Genomic DNA, 26,640 nt, shown 5'->3' with positions numbered 1-26,640 from the left:
GGTGCCATCGTGAGCGTTTTGGATTCTGGGACCACGGGCTATGCTACTTGGAACATGGACTGCTGGCAAGGGATGGGTTGCACCTCACAAGGGCTGGAAAGAATGAGTTCGGCCACAGCATGAAGAACTTGATCAGGAGGGCTTTAAACTGAATCTTACGGGGGCGGGAGACGTAAATTTCAAGGCAACAATGGATGAAGGCCAATGCACCACAGTACAGAGAACAGCTCCAATAGTGTCCCAAAATAGTGTCCGCAACAATGTAGGAACAAAGCCAGACTATAAAAAACATGGTCTTCGATGTCTATATACTAATGCTCAGAGCATGGGAAACAAACAGAACGAACTTGAACTCTTATTACATGAAGGCAAATACGACTTGATAGGTATAACTGAAACTTGGTGGGATGACTCCCATGACTGGAATATAGCAATTGAAGGATATAACTTGTTCAAAAAGAACAGAAGAAATAGAAAGGGAGGTGGAGTTGCACTATATGTTAAAAATACCTATCGCTGCACAGAAATACAGGCAGATGAGACTGGGAGCCCCGTCGAGAGCGTCTGGATTAAAATAAATGGGGCTAGGAATAAAAAGAATATGATAATCGGAGTCTACTACCGACCACCCAATCAAGGAGAAGACGAGGACGAAACTTTTGAGAAACAAATTGCCAGTGTTTCAAGGAAGTGTGATGTAGTAGTGATGGGGGACTTCAATTACCCTGATATCTGTTGGGAGACCATTACTGCCAAAAGCGGCCCTTCCAAGAAATTCCTGACATGTATGGGTGATAACTTTCTCCTACAGAAAGTGGAGGAAGGAACTAGAGGATCGGCAATCCTTGACTTGTTATTGACCAATAGGGATGACTTAGTGGATAAAGTGGCAGTTACGGGAACTCTGGGGGAAAGTGACCACGTCATACTTGAATTCTTGATTATGAAGGAGACAAAAGTCGAGCGTAGCCATACATGTACTCTGGATTTTAGGAAAGCTGATTTTAATAAACTCAGAACTATAATTAAGGTCCCGTGGCAAGGGAGCTTAATGAGAAAAGGAGTGCAGGATGGGTGGGAGTATTTAAAAAATGAAATTTTAAAGGCACAGTTACAAACAATTCCAACAAGGAGAAAAGATAGAAGACAACAGAGGAAACCAATGTGGCTCCACAAAAAGCTTATTGATGACCTGAAAACAAAAAGGGATGCATATAGGAAGTGGAAGGAAGGCCAGGCTACAAAAAAAGAGTACAGACAAGTGGCGCAGAAGTCCCGAAATGGCATCAGGAAGGCTAAAGCTGTGAATGAGCTGAGATTAGCGAGGGATGCTAAAAGCAATAAAAAGGCTTTCTTCAGATACGTGAGTAGTAAAAGACAGAGGAAAGAAATGGTGCTTCAACTGCTTAATGAGGATGGCAAATTGATAACAGACGACAAAGAAAAGGCTGAAGTGCTCAATTCCTACTTTGCCTCGGTCTTCTCACAAAAGCAGGTCTATGACCCCCCTGGAAAAAGTGAAGCAGAAGTTGAGGGGGCAGGATTACAGTTTGAGATCGATAAACAAATGGTCAAAGAACACCTAATTTCCTTGAATGAGTTTAAATCTCCAAGGCCCGATGAACTGCATCCTAGAGTAATGAAGGAGCTAGCGGAAGAACTCTCAGAATCTTTGTCTATTATCTTTGCAAAATCATGGAAGACGGGTGAGGTGCCGGACGACTGGAGGGAAACGTTGTCCCTATCTTCAAAAAGGGAAAAAGGAGGAACCTGGGAACTACAGACCAGTCAGTCTGACATCCATCCCTGGGAAAATTCTGGAGCAGATTATAAAGAAGTCAATCTGTAAACACCTTGAAATCAATGCAGTGATTACTAGAAGCCAACATGGATTTGTCAGGAACAAATCCTGTCAGACTAATTTGATCTCATTTTTTGATAGGATAACCTCCCTTGTGGACTTTTCCACCCTGATGCCTTCTAGCTGCCAAACAATAAATCAGCATTGTTCAACATCAGCTGGTTGTCGTTCAAAAGAAATTCCAGGATCAAGTGTCAAGTTAATACAAAGCCATTATGCCTGACTTTGTACTTTGTACTACATTATTCTGAAGCCTCACACCAAAGATTTGCCCTTTGGTGGCCTTTTAAACATGAAAACAGGTGACACACTCAAACATATTAAAAAATCTAAATCTTTTTCATGATCCTTTGGTGTCACAAGTCATAGAATCATAGAATAGCAGAGTTGGAAGGGGCCTACAAGGCCATCGAGTCCAACCCCCTGCTCAATGCAGGAATCCACCCTAAAGCATCCCTGACAGATGGTTGTCCAGCTGCCTCTTGAATACCTCTAGTGTGGGAGAGCCCACAACCTCCCTAGGTAACTGATTCCACCGTCGCACTGCTCTAACAGTCAGGAAGTTTTTCCTGATGTCCAGCCGGAATCTGGCTTCCTTTAACTTGAGCCCGTTATTCCGTGTCCTGCACTCTGGGAGGATTGAGAAGAGATCCTGGCCCTCCTCTGTGTGACAACCTTTTAAGTATTTGAAGAGTGCTATCATGTCTCCCCTCAATCTTCTCTTCTCCAGGCTAAACATGCCCAGTTCTTTCAGTCTCTCTTCATAGGGCTTTGTTTCCAGACCCCTGATCATCCTGGTTGCCCTCTTCTGAACACGCTCCAGCTTGTCTGCATCCTTCTTGAATTGTGGAGCCCAGAACTGGACACAATACTCTAGATGAGGCCTAACCAGGGCCGAATAGAGAGGAACCAGTACCTCACGTGATTTGGAAGCTATACTTCTATTAATGCAGCCCAAAATAGCATTTGCCTTTCTTGCAGCCATATCGCACTGTTGGCTCATATTCAACTTGTGATCTACAACAATTCCAAGATCTTTCTCGTTTGTAGTATTGCTGAGCCAAGTGTCCCCCATCTTGTAACTGTGCATTTGGTTTCTATTCCCTAAATGTAGAACGTGGCATTTATCCCTATTAAATTTCATTCTGTTGTTTCCAGCCCAGCACTCTAGCCTATCAAGATCACTTTGAAGTTTGTTTCTGTCTTCCAGAGTATTAGCTATCCCACCCAATTTTGTGTCATCTGCAAATTTGATCAGCGTTCCCTGCACCTCCTCGTCCAAATCATTAATAAAAATGTTGAAGAGCACTGGGCCCAGGACTGAGCCCTGCGGCACCCCACTCGTTGACTCTCCCCAGTTTGAGAAGGTTCCATTGATAAGTACTCTTTGAGTCCGATTCTGTAGCCAACTGTGGATCCACCTAATAGTTGTTCCATCTAGCCCACTTTTAGCTAGTTTGTTAATCAGAATGTCATTTGGTACTTTGTCAAAAGCTTTGCTGAAGTCAAGATATATGATGTCCACAGCATTCCCACAGTCCACAAGGGAGGTTATCCTATCAAAAAATGAGATCAAATTAGTCTGACAGGATTTGTTCCTGACAAATCCATGTTGGCTTCTAGTAATCACTGCAAGAAAAGGAAGTGAGAATAAAACGGCCAGTATCGTACTGCCTTTATACAAATTTATGGTGTGACCACACCTAGAACACTATGTACAGTTCTGATCACCACACCTAAGAAAGGATATTATAGAGTTGGGAAAAGTGCGGAAAAGGGCAACTAAAATGATAAAAGAGGCTGGAGCATCTCCCTCGAAGGTTACATCAACTGGGATTGTTTAGCTTGGAAAAAAGGCTAAGGGGAGATATGAGAAAGTTGTACAAAATTATGCATGGTGTGGAAATTATGGATAGGGAGACATTTTTTCTCCCTCTCTCAAAAGACTGGAACCCGGGTCATCCCATGAAGCTGATTGGTGGGAGATTCAGGACAAATAAAAGGAAGTACTTCTTCACACAACGCATAATTAAATTATGGAACTCACTACCACTAGTGAGTTCCATAATGGCTTTTAAAGGGGGGGTTGGATAAATTCTTGGAGGAGAAGGCTGTGAAGGACAAGGGGTCTGAAATGGTTTTTGTTCTGTTCTGATTTAATGTTGCTTTTTGTGTCTACCAGAATGTGTATTTCTTTATGCTTCAAGTTTTGCTGTCCCAGGCTCGGGTGGGAGGGAAGGAGCTGGGAGTGCCTGCCAAGGTCATCTTCGCCCGGCAGTTCCAACTCCCACTGTAGCACCTGGGGGCTATCAGGGGTGCTTAGAAGTTTCAGCTGTGGGAAAGAATGTTGCTAAGATGTGGGTCTCGCTCCTGTTGGGAGGGGTCGCCAGAGGCCCGGGAAGGGTATCAGTTGGTTGGCGGGGGTCATGGGGCCAGGTGGCCAAAAGGGGATCTGGATTCCATCCTTTGCATTCCACTGAAACAGCCCTTACTAAGATTACCAATGATCTTCTTATTGCCAAGTCTAAAGGCCTTTATTCCGTTCTTATTCTCCTTGATCTAACTGCAGCCTTTGACACGGTTGATCACGATCTTCTTTTGGATTCCCTTCATAACCTCGGATTTTGTGGCTCTGTCTATAACTGGTTTGCCTCCTATCTAGCGGGTCGCTCTTTCAACGTGTTGGCTAATGGCAGCTCGTCTTCTTCTTTTCCCCTTTCAGTAGGGGTTCCGCAAGGCTCGGTGCTTGGCCCGTTGTTGTTTTCTTTATACATGTTGCCCTTGGGTAATCTTATTCAATCTCATGGCCTCCAATATCACCTGTATGCCGATGATACACAATTATATCTTTCATCTCTGGATCTTTCTCCTGATGTTCACGATCGTATCTCGGCATGTCTTTCAGATATCTCAGCTTGGTTGCTTCACCGTCGTTTGAAACTTAATATGGCAAAGACTGAATTGCTTGTTTTTCCTCCTAAACCTTCTCCTCATCTCTCATTCTCTCTTACTGTCAATAATGTTACACTTACTCCAGTCAAGGAAGCTCATAGTCTTGGCTTTATATTTGATTCCTCGCTCTCCTTTATTCCTCATATTGAGACAGTAGCTAAATCCTGTCGTTTTTTCCTGTATAATATTGCCAGGATTCGATCATTTTTGTCTGTCTCTTCTGCCAAGACTCTTGTTCATGCATTGGTTATTTCTCGGTTGGACTACTGCAACCTTCTTCTCACTGGCCTTCCTTCTTCTCACATCAGTTCGTTGGTTTCTGTTCACCACTCTGCTGCTAAGATCATCTTCTTGGCTCGCCGCTCTGACCATGTTACTCCACTTCTGAAATCTCTTCATTGGCTTCCAATTCACTTCAGAATCCAATATAAACTTCTCCTGTTGACCTACAAAGCTTTTCACTGTCTAGCTCCTTCCTATCTTTCCTCTCTCATCTCACACTATTGCCCCGCTCGTGCTCTTCGCTCCTCTGATGCCATGTTTCTCACCTGCCCAAGGGTCTCTACTTCCCTTGCTCGGCTTCGTCCATTTTCTTCTGCTGCCCCTTACGCCTGGAACGCTCTTCCAGAACATTTGAGAACTACAAGTTCAATCGCAGCTTTTAAAGCTCAGCTAAAAACTTTTCTTTTTCCTAAAGCTTTTAAAACTTGATTTTGTTCTGACTTTTATACTGTTAGTTTTACTCTACCTGTTTGGTGCATTCTCTTCCCCTCCTTATTGTTTTATTATGATTTTATTAGAATGTAAGCCTATGCGGCAGGGTCTTACTATTTTATAGTTTTACTCTGCACAGCACCATGTACATTGATGGCGCTATATAAATAAATAAATAATAATAAAGAGTCCAGTGTTGGGGAGTCTCCATCTTCTTGGCTGGACAACAAACGTGTCAAGTGGAAGATCAGGTCTGGGCAGTCAAAGGGGGCTGCTCGGAGTTAGTTAGGCTGTTCTTATGTTTTAATGTGTTGGGGTATTGTGGACAAGGTCAGCCGCTATTGCGGCTGGGTGGTGGAATGACTGATGGTTTTATTGGGGTAATTTCCCCCTCAATCTCTTTCCTCACTCCTCCCCCCTCACCTCCTCCCCCAACCCTTCCTTTTCCCCTCCGCTTAGCTTTTACCAACCAAGGCCTTACATGTTAGTCTTAGTGGTATTAATAAACCCGCTTTGGTCCCTAATGTGTGTTTGTGCTTTATTCTTGGAACATCTGGCTCGTCCTGGTTGTGGACAGGGCTAGGGAGGCGGGTTGCCTGGGAGTCTAGGACGTTTGATCCATGGGCCTACCTTGCAGGGACATCAGGTGGACCCTGACTTCCGTTACAAAGGCTATCAGGGGTTACTAGTCTTGATGGTAGTGTGCTACCGCCGGTATTTGAGGCAGTAAGCCTGTGTGCACCAGTTGCCAGGGAACATGGGTGGGAGGATGCTGTTGCACCATGTCCTGCTTTGTTGGTCCCTGGTCGACAGCTGTTTTGGCCACTGTGTGAACAGAGTGCTGGACTAGATGGACCCTTGGTCTGATCCAGCATGGCACTTCTTATGTTCTTATAATGAGAAGAAAAGGATATGTGTCAGTGGGCTTCATGAGCTTTGGCAACCCTTCAGTCACATCTCTAATCTCCAGGGAGATACATACCTGGTGAATCCATGGGTTTTTGCGACATACTTTGATTTCAATCCCACACAGTACAGCCCAAGATGACTACTCTTCTCTTCTTGTTATAGGCCTTGGTATTGTTTCCTCTGGTTAACTGCCTCTTGCTCACTTCTGGCTCTTGCTCACTGTAGCACAGGATCCTCTGTTATTCTTACTCTGCAGAATGTCCTCCAGTCTCATCCTCCGGTACCTGAAAGCGGTTACATAGCTTTAATGTTTCTACTGGTGCAGAGTGTTACCCTCTGCACCAGTAACCAATTGTTACCCTCTTCCAGAGAGTTTCCTCTTCATTGGCTTCCCTCACCTCAGCATTCCTTACTTCTGCTTCAGCTTGCTGTTGCTCTTCCATCTCCCATGCTTCTCTTTGCTATTGTAGTTCCACTGTTCTTTCTAAGAACTCTTTGTCTTCTCTTATTCCTTGGAGGGTGGACACTCGCCACTCGAGTACTTTCACTTTTTCTTCCAATAGTGCAACCACCTTGTAGTTGCATGTGTTGATCTCAGGCAGGAAAACAAACATTGCACACAGTTTGCAGGTCACCACCACTAGAGAATCCTTTCCATACATAGTCCTTATTTCCTTTTTGTTTCTGCCTTTCCGATTGTATTGGAATTGCCTATGCTTTGTCATGTCATCCCCTGAAGGTTATCAACGGAGACCCCTACTATATGTGGGTGTTACAAGAACACACTTTTTTTCGCTAGGGACCTACCCTGACAAACTCCTGTTTGCTTTCCCTGTTCACTTCCTCTGATCATACTCTCTCTGAAAATTCACTTCCTTATATATCTTCTAGACCAGCTGGGGCAGCATCCGCTTCTCTGCTTTGCTCAGCTAGGAGTCAGGAAACAGAATGAAACTCCCCGCCCACTCAGCTGCTGAGAGCAATCAGGCCATGCCCCTTCAGTTCTCAGGAGCACATGGCGAGCACAAAAATCATGTGTAACCTCCTTTGTGGACTGTGGGAATGCTGCGGACATATGTAGCGTAGTGGCTAGAGTGTTGGACTGGGAGTTGGAAGATTCGGGTTCTAGTCTCCACCTAGCCATGGAAAGCCACTGGGTGACTTTGGGCCAGTCACAGACTCTCAGCCCAACCTACCTCACAGGGTTGTTGTTGTTGTGAGGATAAAATGGAGAGGAGGAGGATTATGTATGGGTTCCTTGGAGGAAAAAAGGTGGGCTATAAATGCCATAATAAATAAATAAATAAATAAATAAGAACATAAGAAGTGCCATGCTGGATCAGACCAAGGGTCCATCTAGTCCAGCACTCTGTTCACACAGTGGCCAACCAGCCATCAGCCAGGGATGAACAAGCTGGACATGGTGCAACATCACTCTCCCATCCATGTTCCCCAGCAACTGGTGCACACAGGCTTACTGACTCGAATACTGGAGATAGCACACAACCATTGGGGCTAATAGCCATTGATAGCCTTACACTTGCTTACATTGAACCGCATCTGCCATTTGGATGCCCACTCTCCCAGCTTGGAGAGATCCCTTTGGAGCTCTTCACAATCCCTTTCTGTTTTAACAACCTTAAATAATTTCATGTCATCAGCAAACTTGGCCACTTCACTGCTCACTTCTAATTCCAGATTAACAAGTTCATTCCTCTTTAGCAGGACCTGCCCTTCTATATGCTTACTAATTTTGTCTTTAATAATGCTTTTAACCAATTTACCTGGAACAGATGTCAAGCTAACCAGCCTGTAATTTCCTGGATCCCCCCTGGATCCCTTTGTAGAAGCTGTGTTGATTCTTTTTTCAACAGGGATTCTCCTTCTCTATGTTTACTATTTTTTCTTTAATAATACTTTCAACCAATTTACCTGGAGCAGACCTTAGGCTAACTGGCCTATAATGTTGCAAATCCCCCCAGGGTCCCTTTTTAATAACTGGTGTTATATTGGCCATCTTCCAGTCATCTGGTACAGAGGCTGAGCTTAGGGACATGTTGCATATTTTTATTAGACGATCATTAATTTCATAATTGAGTTCTTTAAGAAATCTAGGATGGCTACCTGGAGTCTGGTGATTTATTAACATGGCTTCCGGAAAGGCAAATCCTGTCACCCTAATCTACTAGAATTCTTTGAGAGTGTCAATAAATGAGATCAACTAATTTGATCTCATTTTTTGATAGGATAACCTCCCTTGTGGACTGTGGGAATGCTGTGCATGTCATATATCTTGACTTCAGCAAAGCTTTTGACAAAGTACCACATGACATTATGATTAACAAACTAGCTAAACGTGGGCTAGATGGAACAACAATTAGGTGGATTCACAGTTGGCTACAGAATCTGACTCAAAGAGTACTTATCAATGGAACCTTCTCAAACTGGGGAGAGGCGAGTGGGGTGCCGCAGGGCTCAGTCCTGGGCCCAGTGCTCTTCAACATTTTTATTAATTATTTGGACGAGGAGGTGCAGGGAACGCTGATCAAAGTTGCAGATGACACAAAATTGGGTGGGATAGCTAATACCCTGGAAGACAGAAACAAACTTCAAAGTGATCTTGATAGGCTGGAGTGCTGGGCTGAAAACAACAGAATGATATTTAATAGGGATAAATGCCAAGTTCTACATTTAGGGAATAGAAACCAAATGCACAGTTACAAGATGGGGGACACTTGGCTCAGCAATACTACAAACGAGAAGGATCTTGGAATTGTTGTAGATTGCAAGCTGAATATGAGCCAACAGTGCGATATGGCTGCAAGAAAGGCAAATGCTATTTTGGGCTGCATTAATAGAAGTATAGCTTCCAAATCACAGGAGGTACTGGTTCCTCTCTATTCGACCGTGGTTAGGTCTCATCTAGAGTATTGTGTTCAGTTCTGGGCTCCACAATTCAAGAAGGATGCAGACAAGCTGGAGCGTGTTCAGAGGAGGGCAACCAGGATGATCAGGGGTCTAGAAACAAAGCCCTATGAAGAGAGACTGAAAGAATTGGGCATGTTTAGCCTGGAGAAGAGAAGATTGAGGAGAGACATGATAGCACTCTTCAAATTCTTAAAAGGTTGTCACACACAGGAGGGCCAGGATCTTGTCTCGATCCTCCCAGAGTGCAGGACACGGAATAACGGGCTCAAGTTAAAGGAAGCCAGATTCCGGCTGGACATCAGGAAAAACTTCCTGACTGTTAGAGCAGTGCGACGGTGGAATCAGTTACCTAGGGAGGTTGTGGGCTCTCCCACACTAGAGGCATTCAAGAGGCAGCTGGACAACCATCTGTCAGGGATGCTTTAGGGTGGATTCCTGCATTGAGCAGGGGGTTGGACTAGATGGCCTTGTAGACCCCTTCCAACTCTGCTATTCTATGATTCTATGATTCTATGTGTAGACACTGGTAATCCAGTAGACATTGTTTACTTGAACTTTCAAAAGGCTTTTAACGAAGTCCCTCACCAAAGGCTCCTGAGAAAACTTAGCAGTCTTGGAATAAGAGGAGAAGTCCTCTTATGTATCAGTAACTGCTTAAAGAGAAGAAAACAGAAAGTAGCAATAAATGGTCAATTTTCCCAATGGAAGAAGTAAATAGTGTGGTCCCACAGGAGTTAAAGAACTAAAGGAAGATAACTGAGATTGCAGAGAAGCTGAATGAATTCTTCTGATCTGTCTTCTCTCCAGAAGATATAGGACAGATACCTATGCCTGAACTAAGGTTATCAGGAGGGGAATCTGGGGAAATAAGGCAAGTAATGGTGACAAAACATGACGTTCTCACCAATACCGATCCCTGTGGGACCCCACTATTTACTTCCCTCCATCGGGGGAATTGACCACTTATTCCTACTCTCTGCTTTCTCTAACCAGTTACTGATCCATAAGAGGACCTCTCCTCTTATTCCATGACTACTAAATTTATTCAGGACCTCAGATTATTTTTCTGAAAGCTGAAATGCTGTAAAAGGGCCCCAATCCTTGCTCTTACTTTCTGTGTTGTGGTTAAAGGACATGCAAGGATTGTGTCTCACATTATATTAACATGTTGCACTGAACATGCAAGGGTTGGATGAGATGGCCTTATAGGCACCTCCCAACTCTTAAGTATTCTATGATAAATTGGTTGATTTGGCTCACTTGGAAGTGGCTATTCCAGGCCTTTAAAATAAAATTTAAAAAAAACTTTGCTATTGCCAGGAGTAAGTACCTGAACATGGGTTTTGTGCAACTTTGTGGTTTATTGCAACAGCTGCACAGCTTGTGTGACTGGTGAATTTGGGTGATTTAGCTCATTTGGAAGTAGCTGTCCCAGGCTATTCTGTTCAGATCCAGATGAGTTCCGGGTATTAAGTGGTTTATAATAGGGTGACCATATGAAAAGGAGGACAGGGCTCCTGTATTGAAAAGGAAATTTCAGTAGGTGTCATTTGTATATATGGGCAACCTAGTGAAATTTCCTCTTCATCACAACAGTTAAAGCAGCAGGTGCCCTGCCCTCTTTTAAATCTGGTCACTCTAGGATAGCTCCTGCACTTTAACTGTGGTGACGAAGAGGGCATTTCACCAGGTTCTCCATATATACAAATGACACCTGCTGAAATTCCCTTTTCTATGCAGCTATTAAAGATACAGGAGCCCTGTCCTCCTTTTCATAGGGTCACCCTATTTATAACAACATAGCATTGCAAAGCTTCCTGCCCTAAAATATTGTTCTCGGGTGTTTCTAACACATGCTATATTGTTTGGCATGTTTTTGTTTTGTTTAAAAAGTAAGAGGCGCTGTTCCTGCCTGTGGTGTTTCCGACCGGTCTTTCACACGGTTCGGAAACGATGCTTCGTGGGACAGGAACTTCTGAGGCGAATCGTGGCAGAATGTTGTGGCAGCAGCGCCGGAAGACATCGCCTGCCATGACAGTGGGGTCTGTGAGCGGATCTACACAGCCTACTGAAGGCGCTTGCATGCGCCCCCAGAGTGATTGTGTAGATCCTGCCCTGGAAGAGACGGAGGAAGAGGCGGAGGCTGGGGAATCCAGTCACGTCCTTGCTGCCGCCCACCTCCCCGCCGGCCAGGTCGGAGAGCTCGGCGGAAGAAGGCGGGGCGGAGAGCGGAAGAAGCTCTCCACCCGGCTGGTTCTTTCGCCGGCAGCAGGAGGCCGGCGGGGAGGTGGTGAGCGGCGGCAAGGACGCGGACAGATTCCCCAGCCGCCTCCTCCTCCGCCTCTTCCAGGGCAAGATCTACACAATTGCTTTGGGGGCGCATGCAAGCGCCTTCAGCACGCTGTGTAGATTTGCCCTGTGCCACTTCGGGAAAGGGCTTGTAGTGCAGCCTTAAAGCGGCTTATTCTGAAGTAAACTCGCGTATGTCAGCAGGTGAGCCTATTCCCAGCCCCTTAGGCTGCCCTCCTCGGCAGGCCTTACTGAACAGCGAAGCTTCAAGCTTGCTTTTGAGTTTGCATTTAATGTTGTTCGCTGCCTCGATCCAAAGGGAGAGGCGGGTAAGGAACGACGATTCGTACATGGGCTTGTGCTGTTATAACCTTCAACAGGAAGGAAGCCAATTAAATGTGAAGAATGAGGTCGGAGCAGAAGCTACGGGTTTGACACGGATCCCCTCACAGGAAGCCGCAGAAGGCCCCAAGCGAGCCAGGGCCGGTCTCCCGCCAGCGCCTCCCTTCCGTTCTCGCTCTGTCACTTTGAGCCTCGGCACTGGGCCGCCCGGCGAGGCCCCGCCCCCTTGATGCCCCGCCCCGCGTCCTCCTCGCTGCCGCTGTTTCTCTAGCCACGTTCTAGGCACCGGCCACGCTGCTCCCGATTGGCCCCGGCGCAGTCACGTGACACCGAACGAGCCTGCTGGGCGCCAAATTCAAATCACAGGAAACAAGACGAACTGACCCCGATGAGAGGGGAGGTCGCGGCCGGCTCGGAGCGGCTCTTCGCTGCCTCACCTGGGAAGGGCGTGCGGCTGACGGCGAGGCCTCCGCCCGGACCCCCGCTTCCAGCCGTGGTTGGCCGGGCTGCCGCCGCAGGACGAAGTGGTAAGAGGCGGAAAGGGGGCGCTCCGGGGGGCGCAGCGGACAAGCAAGGGCTGCCAGGGCGGCGGCGGCGGCGGCGGCGGCGGCGGCTTAGTGGAAGGCATCCTAGTATGGGAAAGAGACGAGCCGCCCAGTCCTCTTGACGCATGAACCTGGGCAGCGTCGCACCGCGGCGCGCGGATTGCAGCCTGGTGAGCAGCAGTTCAAGCGGCAGTCTCGCTCCCCCTTAGCCTGCACTGGACGGACTGGGCAGCCGGGCGCGAGCCGCCTCGGGGCAGCCAGATAATTATGGGCTCTGGACTTCATGGTCCCTCACAACTAACTTTTTTTCCCTTTCTAACCACAGCCACATCTTTTTATAATTGTTTCTACATTCCTGCTATGTTAGAAAAATAACAAAACTGATTTTTTTAAAAAATCAAGACAAAAGCAGTGGTGTATATGCAGTTTTGCATTTTAAATTCATTTAAATCATGGCACCATCATGGGTGCAGGAAGACAATGGAATTTGCTTCTGATCACTTGTTCTCTGAGTGGTTATTTGGGCTTAGCTGTGCAACCTTGAACTTTGGCCGAAAAGTCCAGCCCTTTATAAATTGACTATGCAAATTTAAGGCAATATGGAATATTCCATTATGTTGGTCTGTAAGAAAACACATTGCAGACTATCAGGAAACCAGCCATGGTCAGTCCTACTGGGCTCTAAAAGGAAGAATCTATCAGACAGGGTGGTGAAGGGCAGAGACAGAGCGCTAGATTCCTAGCATGGGTCACAAAGGGATATTGAGAATTCTCTCTTGCTCAGTTATCCATCCCTAAATGATGAAATAGTGCAATCTAAGCTTCTAGAAAGGAGAGGTTGTCTTATTTGCTTATGAAAGAACGCAGGCACCCAGCAGATCATACAGAGGCACTTATTTATTTATTTATTTATTTTATTACATTTTTATACCGCCCAATAGCCGAAGCTCTCTGGGCAGTTCACAATGGACCAATATTTTTAAAAGCAGGAATTAATAGAGATGGCATGTATAGAGGCTCCTATGCATCTCTTCAATTGGGCAAAACTATTTGGTAGCAGCATGATTGATATAAACAGAATATCCCTGTAATAACTACTTAAGTTTTTGTTCTGGCTGCTCAGCTGTACTTAATTTCAACAAGCACTTTTGGAATAATGAGGATAATAATACATCACTTTGGGGTTGCAATCCTATGCACACTTACTCGGAAGTAAGTCCTATTAAACTTAGTGGGATTTACTTCTGAGTATATATGCATAGGATCAACTGCATGAGTATTCAATATGTTTCACATGCATTACATCAGTAAGCCAAATAACATCCATGTAAGGTAGACAAGAACTTTTCCCTTATTGGAGATGGGAGGGCTGAGAAATGGGGAATTCCCAGGGCCCCTTAATTAGCTTATTTCTGAGGTAAGGATGAACTGGGGGCTGCCCCCTCCGATGATTAGCCACTGCTAGAGATGTGGAGGCGAGAAATTCAGGAATTCCGGCCCCCCCACAGGACCGTTTCCCCCCACCCCAATGGGAAATTGAAGAGCTTTGGATTATGAAATATTTTATTTTAGAATTTAAGACAAGGTGTTTACCAAATGATTTCTAAAAACAATGTAATAAGACTTTTATGGAAAGACCAAAGATGTAAAGTGTCTGGAAATAATGAAGCCATAGGGCAAGATGGGTTTTTTTTAAACTCTCTGTAATACTCCCAGCATAGTTTTTTCTTCCATTCTTTCTTAAAATTATTGATCTAATGTATTTTTCCTGATAGACATTTAGGGATGCTCCATGTCAAAAGCTCAGTGTCCCTTAGATGTGAGTAGAGTCACCATATCATAGAAGAAAATGTGCATTCTTGATAGCTTGGATTTTGTTCTACTAAGTCCTGTGTTCTTGGCTTGTTCTAGTCAGATGCTGTAGCAGTCAATTAATGTAGTTCTAATCTAAAATCCAAATGTGAAAGAAAGACTGTGGGTTATCCCACCACTGTGACCAGATATGATGAAAGGGCACGAGGGTTGTCCCATCTATATTTCTTTTCTTTTAAAAAAAATAACTTTGAGTTTTGGGTCTATAAAGTTCACTCCCACAGTTTTGTTTTAAAAATAAAGTTCTCAATTAGACCTCACCATTAGGAAGTGCTGTCTCAGCTATAAACTCTTTAATAACAGCACTTAAAAGAAACTCTAGAGGCAATTTTTCAAAATGGTCAAAAATGAAGATGCTCATTAATGGAAATAATTTACAAAAGTGAATAAAATGTCACTCTTGAAATAATAGTTTGAGATTGCTTAAAGGTTCTTAAATTAAATATGATTGTTTGCTTTCTAAGCTGACTGTTTCCCAGATAAATTAAATCTCAATAGCTTTTTCTTCAGATCAGATGTCCCTAAGCTCCACCCCACAAACCAGAATAGATTTAGGAATTTTCCTAAACTTCCTTACAAGCAGGAACAGATATTGTATGTCAGTCTTCATCTGTCTTCAGTTCTTTCTGCTTCTTTTGGTTTTTAGGATGATTCAAATAGTTCAGGGACTACTTGATGAAGTTCGCTTTGGTCAGGCATAAAACAGGAACCTAAAATATGATACATATAACTTGGTTTGCTCATAAAATTATTATATTAAATTTAAAAGTATATTTTATGTTGACAATAGTTAAAGATTTATTAACAATGGGTAGAATCCAACTGGAGCCCCGGTTGCCCCAGCCTGTGCAATGGCCCTGAGGAAGCTCTTCCAGGGCAAGCCTCAAAATGGGTGCAGACACTTGTTTCTGGGAGGGCCCCCAGCCTGCCAGTTGTCTCCCCCTCCACACACACATACACACACCTTCTTTTTTGCTTTTAGTCCAACGTGCAGCAGTCTTATAAAAGGTGCTTGGTTAGTTCACTTAACCATGAAGTGGTAAATAATAAAATTTCTTTCCTGCTTTCAAACAAATGGATCGATTTGTTTCACTGCAGTGGCAACAGCTTTTACATTTGGCCTTGTAAATGCGATACTTAAATAACCTGCAAAGTAGCTCTAAGAGATTTTATTGTGTAGTACACTAAAGGATTAAACTCTTTGCATGGGGTCTGTTGTCTTTTGTGAATTCCCGTAATCTGATTTCAAAAGGCATGGTGCATACTGCTAAAACATTGACAAGTTTAAAATCTGTAAAAAAAAAAAAAATCACTTGAAAACGTAGTTTCTGCAGATTATGGGATAATTGTCTGGTACCAAATTTAGCTTCTTTTGTAGCTCACGGTGCAGGTTACTTTCCCTAAGGACCAAATTGTTGCTGTAATCCTGAGTTTCCTAAGCTTCGTTAATACTTTGCCATCATCATGCTTGTTTATAAAATTTGCTTCTTCTAATGTGATTTTTTGCAAGTTTTAATGACATCTTGTTTGGAACTACATTTGTGATTAATATGACCAATACAACATCACTCTCCACATTCATTGGGGTGACTTAAAACACAGATTTCCACAACAACACCATGAAAGATAATATCCCAGGTTTCCTCTCCACTGGTTCTCCACTCACTTAGCGGCATGAAGTCCGTTATTGCTGAGCAACAGATGGCCAAGTTTTCCATTAATTTAGATCTGCAAAGACTGCTAAAAATAAGTATTGCTTATTTCCCCATTTTTACCACAGTTTCTGTCCGTCCGTCCCCCAAATTCATGGCTTCAAAATTTTGTATATTTTACATCTCTAGCCACTACCAGGAAGTTACACAATAGAATCATAGAATAGCAGAGTTGGAAGGAGCCTACAAGGCCATCGAGTCCAACCCCCTGCTCAATGCAGGAATCCACCCTAAAGCATCCCTGACAGATGGTTGTCCAGCTGCCTCTTGAAGGCCTCTAGGAGAGCCCACAACCTCACCAGGCAACTGATTCCATTGTCTTACTGTTCTAACAGTCAGGAAGTTTTTCCTGATGTCCAGCTGGAATCTGGCTTCCTTTAACTTGAGCCCGTTATTCCGTGTCCTGCACTTTGGGAGGATCGAGAAGAGATCCTGGCCCTCCTCTGTGTGACAACCTTTTAAGTATTTGAAGAGTGCTATCATGTCTCCCCTCAATCTTCTCTTCTCCAGGCTAAACATGCCCAGTTCTTTCAGTCTCTCTTCATAGGGCTTTGTTTCCAGACCCCTGATCATCCTGGTTGCCCTCCTCTGAACACGCTCCAGCTTGCCTGCATCCTTCTTGAATTGTGGAGCCCAGAACTGGACGCAATACTCTAGATGAGGCCTAACCAGGGCCGATTAGAGAGGAACCAGTACCTCACGTGATTTGGAAACTATACTTCTATTAATGCAGCCCAAAATAGCATTTGCCTTTCTTGCAGCCATATCGCACTGTTGGCTCATATTCAGCTTGTGATCTACAACAATTCCAAGATCCTTCTCGTTTGTAGTATTGCTGAGCCAAGTATCCCCCATCTTGTAACTGTGCATTTGGTTTCTATTTCCTAAATGTAGAACTTGGCATTTATCCCTATTAAATTTCATTCTGTTGTTTTCAGCCCAGCACTCCAGCCTATCAAGATCACTTTGAAGTTTGTTTCTGTCTTCCAGGGTATTAGCTATCCCACCCAATTTTGTGTCATCTGCAAATTTGATCAGCGTTCCCTGCACCTCCTCGTCCAAATCATTAATAAAAATGTTGAAGAGCACTGGGCCCAGGACTGATCCCTCCGGTACCCCACTCGTTGCCTCTCCCCAGTTTGAGAAGGTTCCATTGATAAGTACTCTTTGAGTCCGATTCTGTAGCCAACTGTGAATCCACCTAATAGTTGTTCCGTCTAGTCCACTTTTAGCTAGTTTGTTAATCAGAATATCATGGGGCACTTTGTCAAAAGCTTTGCTGAAGTTAAGATATATGACATGCACAGCATTCCCACAGTCCACAAGGGCGGTTACCCGATCAAAAAATGAGATCAAATTAGTCTGACAGGACTTGTTCCTGACAAATCCATGTTGGCTTCTAGTGATCACCCATCTTGTAAAAGTCATTTTCCCAAATATTTGATTGTCATTCAGTATAGAGTATGTTTCTCTTCACATGCTAAGAAACCTTTGATTGTTACTTCATATTCCAGTGCTAGGTTCTGGTGCTGAAAATAGATTCTGTGCCTTGCTGGCACAATTGAATACCTCTTTCTTAGTATTTATTCGCCTCTGTTTTTTAGCCTGTTCTATCTATTAATCCATTTTCTCTAGGTGATCCTCAAAATGTACTGTTTTATTTCTACAATGGTGACTTCATTTAGTTCTAAGGAGGTTTGTGGGTCTGGGACACCAAGATGACCATTTTAGTGAACGTGAATTCCATTGTTTACCTAGTCGTTTGTGTGTGGAGGGGGTGGGCATTGATAACAAAGCGGCTAATCCAAATGGAAGGCACAATGGGTGCTTTAGAGAAGTGTGTCTCCAAACATAGACAGAGGGATGAGGATGAGGATGGGGCAGCTCGATGGCCATTTTAGTACACGCAAGGAATGGGAAAAGCCACCTTTTCCCCAGTTGTAGCTTAGGGCCATTGGCAACAAAGCTACTCTCAATTCAAACTGCTATACTAACCACTACACTACACTGACAAATCATTAACTTCCTGCATGCTTTCTTTTTGACGGTCAAGAGGAAAATAACTACTGGATATATGACCCATATCTTTGATCCTTTTTGCTGCTGGGGCATCACCAATTACAGGACCCAGGGGAAATAAGTCAGTGCTGATAACATCCTAGAGTTAGTTCTCATTCTCCTCTGTGGGTAGCAACTTTGTTGTTAATTCCACCTACCCCTGCCCCACACCCCATCTCCAATGAACTCCATAATGAAATAAAGTTTACATTGATGTTGTCCAGAGTCAGAATTTATTATGTCAGTCAAAACGCAAACTGCTTGCTTTCCAGAAAAAAGGGGAAAAAAGATCACAAGCCTTCAGGTGATCAGACAGATTACCCATGAACATGGAAACATAAGTAGGCGTTGGTATCAGCAAATGAATACCAGTGGTTCTAAAGCTGCTGTTTAGGTACTACGCTCCTACACTGGGTGGTAATCCAGAGCCACCTGTACTTCTTTATCATGTGCTTCCTGGGGAAATGGGATGTAGAATAGCTAAACCTTTTGTGCCATACCCCCGAATCCTACTGCATGTTGAACTGCACTAACAGCAGTGAAAACTGTTAGGGCCCAGGACACACTACATATACAGTTTTCAAAATGTCACATTCTACTTGGTGTAGATTGGTCCAAGTTTGAGGAATGGGTTAACTCCCTTTTCCTTCCCGGGTTAGCAGCTTTTTTACCAATGCCCCCCAGATGCAAAGGGGTAAAAGGTGGATTTCCTGCCATCACTTTGGTCAAGATAAAATGGGGCCCTATCTCTACTCTGTGCATGTTCAGAGGTAAGCGTGCATCCAACCTCTCCCATTGACCCTCACTCACAGGGGTAGCATCCCCCCACCTCTCAGGCAAGCTCCATTCTGCATAGGTTCAGAGGCACAACTCCATGGGAAGAACATGGAGTAGTAAACTAACATAGTCACGCTCTATTCTAGGTATCTGTGGTTAAAATTACAAGATTGGAGGGGAGGGAATGTGATATTCTAGAATATCCCATTCAGCATTTATTTTCATCACGACACACTTCCACAGCAGGCCTCCCAACAGTTTTGGACCCATGGGCACATTTGGGAATTTGAGGAACAGCTGTGCATTCCCCCAGAAAATAACTCGTGGAGGATGTGACTAGTCACATAATGGCTACTGTGGGGATCTGGCAAGACAGAAGAGGCTGGGTGGTGGTGGTGGTGGTGGTGGTGGTGGTGGTAGAATAGCAAGGCAAAGGGGTAGAGGGGAGAGAAAGAATGACCCCAGGAGATGTGAAAGAAGATGACTAGGAACAGAGAAGGAAGAAAAATAATGAGAAAAGGGACTGGGTGGAGAAAAATATCAAGGCTGGAATTGTAGCAAAAATAGCTCGTTCCCTGGTGTACCAAGTCCAATTCAGCACACAAAGAGGAGAGGAAAAGAAGTATGCGTTAAGCAGCGTTTATTCTTTAGAATAAAGAGGCTCTGGAGCTTATCGCTGCAAAGCATGTGCCTACCTCGCAAGGGAAGTAGCTAGGGAAGTAGCAAGGGAAGTAACTATCTTCTCAGGCCTAACAGGAAATTTTTATTCTCCCAGTATTAGACCTTTTTATTCTCCCAGTATTTTAACAGTCTATTAATTAATTTTAACTTTGCTATTTTAAATTTGTATTTTTGCATTGCTGGTGTTTTTATCTGCTTGAGCTTTTATATTGTATTTTATATTGTAGTTTTATACTGTTGTTTTATACTTTGAATTGTCTTAATTTTGTAAACTGCCCAGAGAGATGCTGCTATTGGGCGGTATAGAAATGCAATAAATAAAACATAGTAAGACATTTTCTTGGCAAGCATCTACTATTCTCTGGGGAACATTCTCTTGATTCCGGTTATCTAAGAATGTTCTGGTCTTCTCTTAGACATCTCCACTTTGTAACATTTTGTTAGCAATTTACTGTTTTACTCTGTACAGCACCATGTACATTGATGGTGCTATATAAATAAATAATAATAATAATAACTAAGCATAGACTTAGTTGCTAACCATCTGTCAAGTATGCTGTAGGCACCTTTTTGTGCTTTTTGCAACATCCCAAAAACTCTACTACAATTCCCAGCTTAGAAATTCTACTGCAATTGCTAGCAACAGACACTATATAACATATATCAGATTAAAATTTATTACACTACAATCCTATATAGATACCAGAGGGTTAGTCTTTTCATCTATTCTTTTGAACTTAATCAAAATATAGCTTTCAGTTCATCTATGAACTGAATACAGTTCTGTTTACTTTAATGCATTTTCATTCTCACATGCCCCCAAAAATGATTTATCATAAAAATAGAATTTATAGCCTTCCAGAGATCTTTGTTTTAGCCATTACTTCTGTTACTTATTGCACAGCTCAAACAATAACATAGAACTTTCTAATACCAACTTATTGATCTAAATGTCACATTCCCCATCTCTTTCTAAATATCTCTTAAAGATAAGACAGTCTTTGCTTGTATTAGTTAAATCCCTGTTAGCAAACAAATTTGATCTTTGCCTATATTAGCAGCCAAAATAGTAATAAGCAATATTGAATGTCTTTCTGTAAACCAATTACACAGGGAGGTTGTGGGCTCTACCCCACTAGAGGCCCTCAAGAGGCAGCTGGACAACCATCTGTCAGGGTTGCTTTAAGGTGGGTTCCTGCATTGAGCAGGGGGTTGGACTCGATGGCCTTGTAGGCCCCTTCCAACTCTACTATTCTGTGATTCAAAGTTATATTTCCCAATTCCTTCTATATTAATATGAATAAATTCCTCAAAAAACCCATAAAACCGATTGGGTTCAATCCAGAATTTGCCACATGCAAGCAGAAAGAACATTTCCGTCCACAGAAGGATTTTAATCTAGAAGAAAAACTATGCTGGTGGCATGAGGGAGAAGTGAGTTTAGTCTCTTTCCACTGGAAGTGCTCCAGAGGGTTGGGGAAACCTCTTGAGCAGTTTGGAGTTGCAACAAGGGGAAAGCAGAATCCAGAAAAACACCCCCACACACACTTTCTACTACTCTGAGAATTCTGATTGGAATGCCACTCAGGGATTGCTTCTAACCAGGGGAGGAAATCTTAGATCCAATCCACTTACACTAATATAATGTACTAGAAAGTAGGGCTGTGCACGGATCCCCCGATCCGCTCTGGATCCCGATCCGCAACTTCTGGATCGGGTCCGCTCCACCCCACATAAATCTGCCTATGGTCCGCTCCGCTGAGGGGATCCAGATCGGAGCTCCGTGTTTTCCCCCATAGACTTGCATTGAAAATGTCAAACGCCTATAACTTTTTTAGTTTTCAAGTTAGAAACATCAAAATGGGCAACACGAGAGCTTATAAATGTATCCAGATACATGCCCATTTTGAAGGAAATCCGAGCATGCCCTGATTTTGGGGGAATATTTGAAAAAAACACCCATTTTCAGAAAGGCAGTGATCTCCGTCATTTTTCCAGATACAGACTTGCAACTGGCCACCATCACAGTTTCCACCTAGATCCTTATTCATACTCATTTTGGAGGAAATCTGAGCATGCCCTGATTTTGGGGGGATTTTGAAAGTTTTAACCCTCAACCCTAACCCCAATTTTAAAAAGTGCTTACATCTTTGTACTTTTAAAATTAGAAACATCAAAATGGGCACCATGAGAGCTTATAAATGTATCCAGATACAGGCCCATTTTGAAGGAAATCCGAGCATGCCCTGATTTTGGGGGGATTTTAAAAAATACTTTCCCCATTTACAGAAATCCATGCATCTCCATCATTTTTCCACATACAGACCTCTAAGTGGGCACCATGAGAGCTTCCACATTGATCCTTATTCATGCCCATTTTGAAGGAAATCCAAGCATGCCCTGATTTTGGGGGGATTTTTAAAGATATATCTAAATAAGAATCTTCATCTCAGGTTAAACACTTCAAAAATGGACACACGGAACTTCCAGAAATCTTAAACGGGGTGAGCGCAGTAGCAATGCAGCTGCCTTTTCATCCTGAGGAAGGACTAAAGCCCTGAGTCAAAGCAAGACACACATAAACAGGCCCTGTGAGACAGGCACAGAGGAGGAGAGGAAGCAGGCGGCTATGCCCCTGTAGCACTGGGAGCAAGCGTGCCATAGGCTTGTGGTGTTGTTGACCCACACAGCCCATCTACATCTCCCAGGAACCAGGAGGGCAGAGAGGTGCTACACGAAGTACGACTATGCCATAAATCTATGGGGAAGTAAGTCCCAGCAGATCCCAATACACCACAATGACAGCACCCAGGCAGAGGCCGGAAGGCGGGCATGCAGCAGACATTTCTGCAGGCACAAGTAAGTGAGCCAAGGATTGTTTCCAGGCCAATCAAAGGCAGTAATGCAAACCGGCCCTGTGAGGTGGGAACAGCACATAGAGATGCCTTTTGCATCCCATAACTAATGGGCTAGGAGGATAAGAGTAAAGCTTTGTGTTCCTTCCCTCAGAGTTGATTGACTGCACTGTGATCACAGCCATTATTAAACAATAATAAAAACAATAGCAGTACTAATAATAATCACAACAATAAGAAGTTGAACCACAATGAAAAACCTGCCTGACTTCACTGAAGAGGGAAAAACAAGAGAGCTTTGGCTATGGGGCGGTATAAATCTAATAAATAAATAAACAAACAAAGGAGGGGTGGAATTAAAAGCAGCAGTGTTGCTAATAATCACAACAACAAGATTTTTTTTAAAAGGCTGTGTCTGAACGTGCCCAGTGGGGAATGTGCCACCAGTCATTTGGCCGGTCCTGTCTAGGTACCTGCCTTTGAAAAGCCATGTCACACCTCAACTCGTGCAAATCATTGGCTTTTCCACTGGCTACCCTTTGGAGGGTTCTGATGACCCTCCAGGCAGGGCAGTGCACTGGGCACGTCCACACGCCGTATGGACATCATCCCTTTGCGCCTCTTCTATCCAGTTGTCCACCAAGGTTATGGTGAGTACCTTGCAGTGCTGTGTTCCCCATCTGTCATAATGCAATGAAGAGATTTTAGATCTGTAAAGAATGTTAAAAAATAAGTATTGCTTATATTTCAAATTTTCCAAAATCCCCCCCCCAAATCAGTCCCCCCCTCCCCACAGTCTTAAAATTTCCAGAAATTTTACATCTGTCAATTTTACATCTGCCTCCTAGACATTACCTCAAGGGATACAGGATATTTCGGATTCCTGGATCTTAGGTCTGAGAGAGTGCTCTTATCTTGGACCCAGGAATTCGCACTCCCCTCCGCCTTGATGCCAGCATGGAGAGTACTGCTCCAGCTGCCTCTCCGAGGTCACAAAAGAAACCTCAAGAGAGTAGGTAAAGGGGGTGTTTCCAGGGGAGGGGAAGAGAGGGGACTGGAGACGTCTGCTTAGGCAGTACCCACAGGCCCCTCCAGTTTCCACCCCCCCCCCCCCCGTAGCACCTCAGTAAGATGGGCAAAAAAGCCAAGTCTGTAGACTTACGAGCGTCAAGGGAGGACCTTGGAGGATTGCACCCTAAAGCAGAAGTCGAAGATCATAGAACAGTAGAGTTGGAAGGGGCCTATAAGGCCATCGAGTCCAACCCCTTGCTCGGTGCAGTAATCCATCCTAAAGCATACCTGACAGATAGTTGTCCGGCTGCCCATTGAAGCCTCTAGTGTGGGAGAGCCCACAACCTTTGAGTTCGATTCTGTAGCCAACTGTGAATCCGGCTAATAGTCCACTTTTAGCTAGTTTGTTAATCAGAATATCATGGGGCACTTTGTCAAAAGCTTAGCTGAAGTCAAGATATATTATGTTCACAGCATTCCCACAGTCCACAAGGGAGATTACCCGATCAAAAAATGAGATCACATTAGTCTGGCAGGATTTGTTCCTGACAAATCCATGTTGGCTTCTGGTAATCACTGCATTAGTTATCAATTTGCCATCCTCATTAAACAGTTGAACCACCATTTCTTTCCTCTGTCTTTTACTACTCATATATCTGAAGAAAACCTTTTTGTTGCTTTTAGCATCCCTCGCTAATCTCAGCTCATTCTCAGCTTTAGCCTTCCTGACACCATTTCGGCACTTCTGTGCTACCTGTCTGTACTCTTCTTTTGTAGGTTGGCCTTCCTTCCACTTCCTATATGTATCGTTTTTTTGTTTTCAGGTCATCTCTAAGCCTTTTGTGGAGCCTTTTTACTTGTTGGAATTGTTTGTAATTGTGCCTTTAAAATTTCCTTTTTTAAATACTCCCACCCATCTTGCACTCCTTTTCTCATTAGGCTCACATTAGGCCGTGGGACCTTACTTATCATAGTTATGAGTTTATTAAAAGCAGCTTTCTTAAAATCCAGAGTACATTTATGGCTACATTATGGCTTTTGCTTCCTTTATAATCAGGAATTCAAGAATGATGTGGTCACTTTCCTCTTGCCTTAAATAAATTTCTCCAAATTGAAAGAGAGCTTGTTCATTCTTTTTACCAGGATACTGCTATTGTTAGTCGTGCTGCTACCCACATAAATGTTAATACATCATCATCATCATCATCATCATCATCATAAAAAAATATTTCTTACCCGCCTCTCCCTTTGGATCGAGGCGGGGAACAACATTAGAAAAGAAATCAATACATCTTAAAAATTCATGATTTAACATTGATCTGAATAGGCCTGGCGGAAAAGGCTAGTTTTTAAAGCTGCCTTAAAATCACACAGCGAGTTAATTTTACGAATCTCCTCTGGCAAGCCATTCCACAATCTGGGGGCGACAGAAGAAAAGGTCCTCTGGAAAACTAGTTTTAGCTGACTGAAGTAAGTTCACCCCAGAGGACCTGAGTGTGCGATCCCGCAGGTAACCTGGACCTAAACCATTTAGGGCTTTAAAGGTAATGACCAACACTTTGTACTTTGCCCGGAAACTAATTGGCAGCCAGTGTTGTGATTTTAATGTTGGGGTAATATGCTCACCCCTAGATGTACCGGTGACCAACCTGGCTGCCATATTTTGAACTAGTTGAAGTTTCCAAACTAGGTACAATGGTAGCCCTATGTAGAGCGCATTGCAGAAGTCAAGCCTTGAGGTTACCAGCGCGTGCACTACTGTCTTTAGGTCTTCTGACTCTAAGAAGGGGCGCAGCTGGCGTATCAGGCGAAGCTGATCCATCTGGGCTGTCATTTGGAGCGACGGATCTAGGAGCACCACCAAACTGCAAACAGTCTTTCAGGGGGAATGTAGCCCCATACAGAACTGACTGACACACCTCCAAACCTAGGTCAGAGCCCTTGACAGCAGGCACCTCTGTTTTGTCTGGATTCAACTTCAGTATGTTTTTCCTCATCCAGCCCATTACTGCCTCCAAGTATTCATTCAGAGGAGACACACTATCCTTAGCTAACGCTGTTATTGAAAGCATAGAGAAATATATTTGGGTGTCATCAGCATACTGATAGCACCCCGCCCCATGCCTCCGGATGATCTCTCCCAGTGGTTTCATGTAGATGTTAAACAGCATTGGGGATAGGATGGCACCTTGTGGTAAGCCATACAACAGCTCCTTTTTTGAGGAGCAACTATCCCCAAGCATCACCATCTGGAATCTACCTGAGAGGTAGGAACCACTGGAGCACAGTGCCCCCGATTCCCAAACCCCTCAGGCGTTCCAGAAGGATACCATGGTCGATGGTATAAAAAGCCGCTAAAAGGTCCAAAAGTACCAGCAGGGACAACTCCCCCCATCAATACTCATGCAGAGATCGTCCACTAAGGCAACCATAGCTGTCTCAACTCTGTATCCTGCCCTAAAGCCAGTTTGAAATGGGTCTAGAAAAACTGTATCATCCAAGACTGCTTGGAGTTGGAAGGCAACTGCCCTCTCAATCAGCTTGCCCAAAAATGGAAGATTGCCAGTGTTTCAAGGAATTGCCAGTGTTTCAAGGAAGTGTGATGTAGTAGTGATGGGGGACTTCAATTACCCTGATATCTGTTGGGAGACCATTACTGACAAAAGCGGCCCTTCCAAGAAATTCCTGACATGTGTGGGTGATAACTTTCTCCTACAGAAAGTGGAGGAAGGAACTAGAGGATCGGCAATCCTTGACTTGTTATTGACCAATAGGGATGACTTAGTGGATAAAGTGGCAGTTACGGGAACTCTGGGGGAAAGTGACCACGTCATACTTGAATTCTTGACTATGAAGGAGACAAAAGTCGAGCGTAGCCATACACGTACTCTGGATTTTAGGAAAGCTGATTTTAATAAACTCAGAACTATAATAAGTAAGGTCCAGTGGCAAGGGAGCCTAATGAGAAAAGGAGTGCAGGATGGGTGGGAGTATTTAAAAAAGGAAATTTTAAAGGCACAGTTACAAACTATTCCAACAAGGAGAAAAGATAGAAGACAACAGAAGAAACCAATGTGGCTCCACAAAAAGCTTAGAGATGTCCTGAAAACAAAAAAGGATAAATTTAAGAAGTG

At 43.9% G+C, this 26,640-nt stretch overlaps 1 protein-coding gene and 1 pseudogene across 1 annotated transcript in view; both read right to left on the bottom strand.

Annotated features, from left to right (window-relative positions):
• CRACR2A (calcium release activated channel regulator 2A) overlaps positions 1-12,623 on the bottom strand; it is a 191,660-nt gene extending 179,037 nt beyond the window's left edge. Inside the window, exon 1 of the mRNA XM_063135038.1 lies at positions 12,433-12,623. Coding sequence (XP_062991108.1) covers positions 12,433-12,623 — 191 coding nt within the window. The remainder of the gene's footprint in view (positions 1-12,432) is intronic.
• Positions 12,624-15,478: 2,855 nt separating this feature from the next.
• Positions 15,479-15,994, bottom strand: LOC134403354 (TATA box-binding protein-like 1; annotated as a pseudogene).
• Positions 15,995-26,640: the final 10,646 nt, after the last annotated feature.

Source organism: Elgaria multicarinata, chromosome 9 (genome assembly GCF_023053635.1).
Source record: "Elgaria multicarinata webbii isolate HBS135686 ecotype San Diego chromosome 9, rElgMul1.1.pri, whole genome shotgun sequence".
NCBI classification, from domain to species: domain Eukaryota; kingdom Metazoa; phylum Chordata; class Lepidosauria; order Squamata; family Anguidae; genus Elgaria; species Elgaria multicarinata.
The sequence above is the reverse complement of the archived record's forward strand: the minus strand, read 5'-3'. Positions and strand labels throughout refer to the sequence as shown.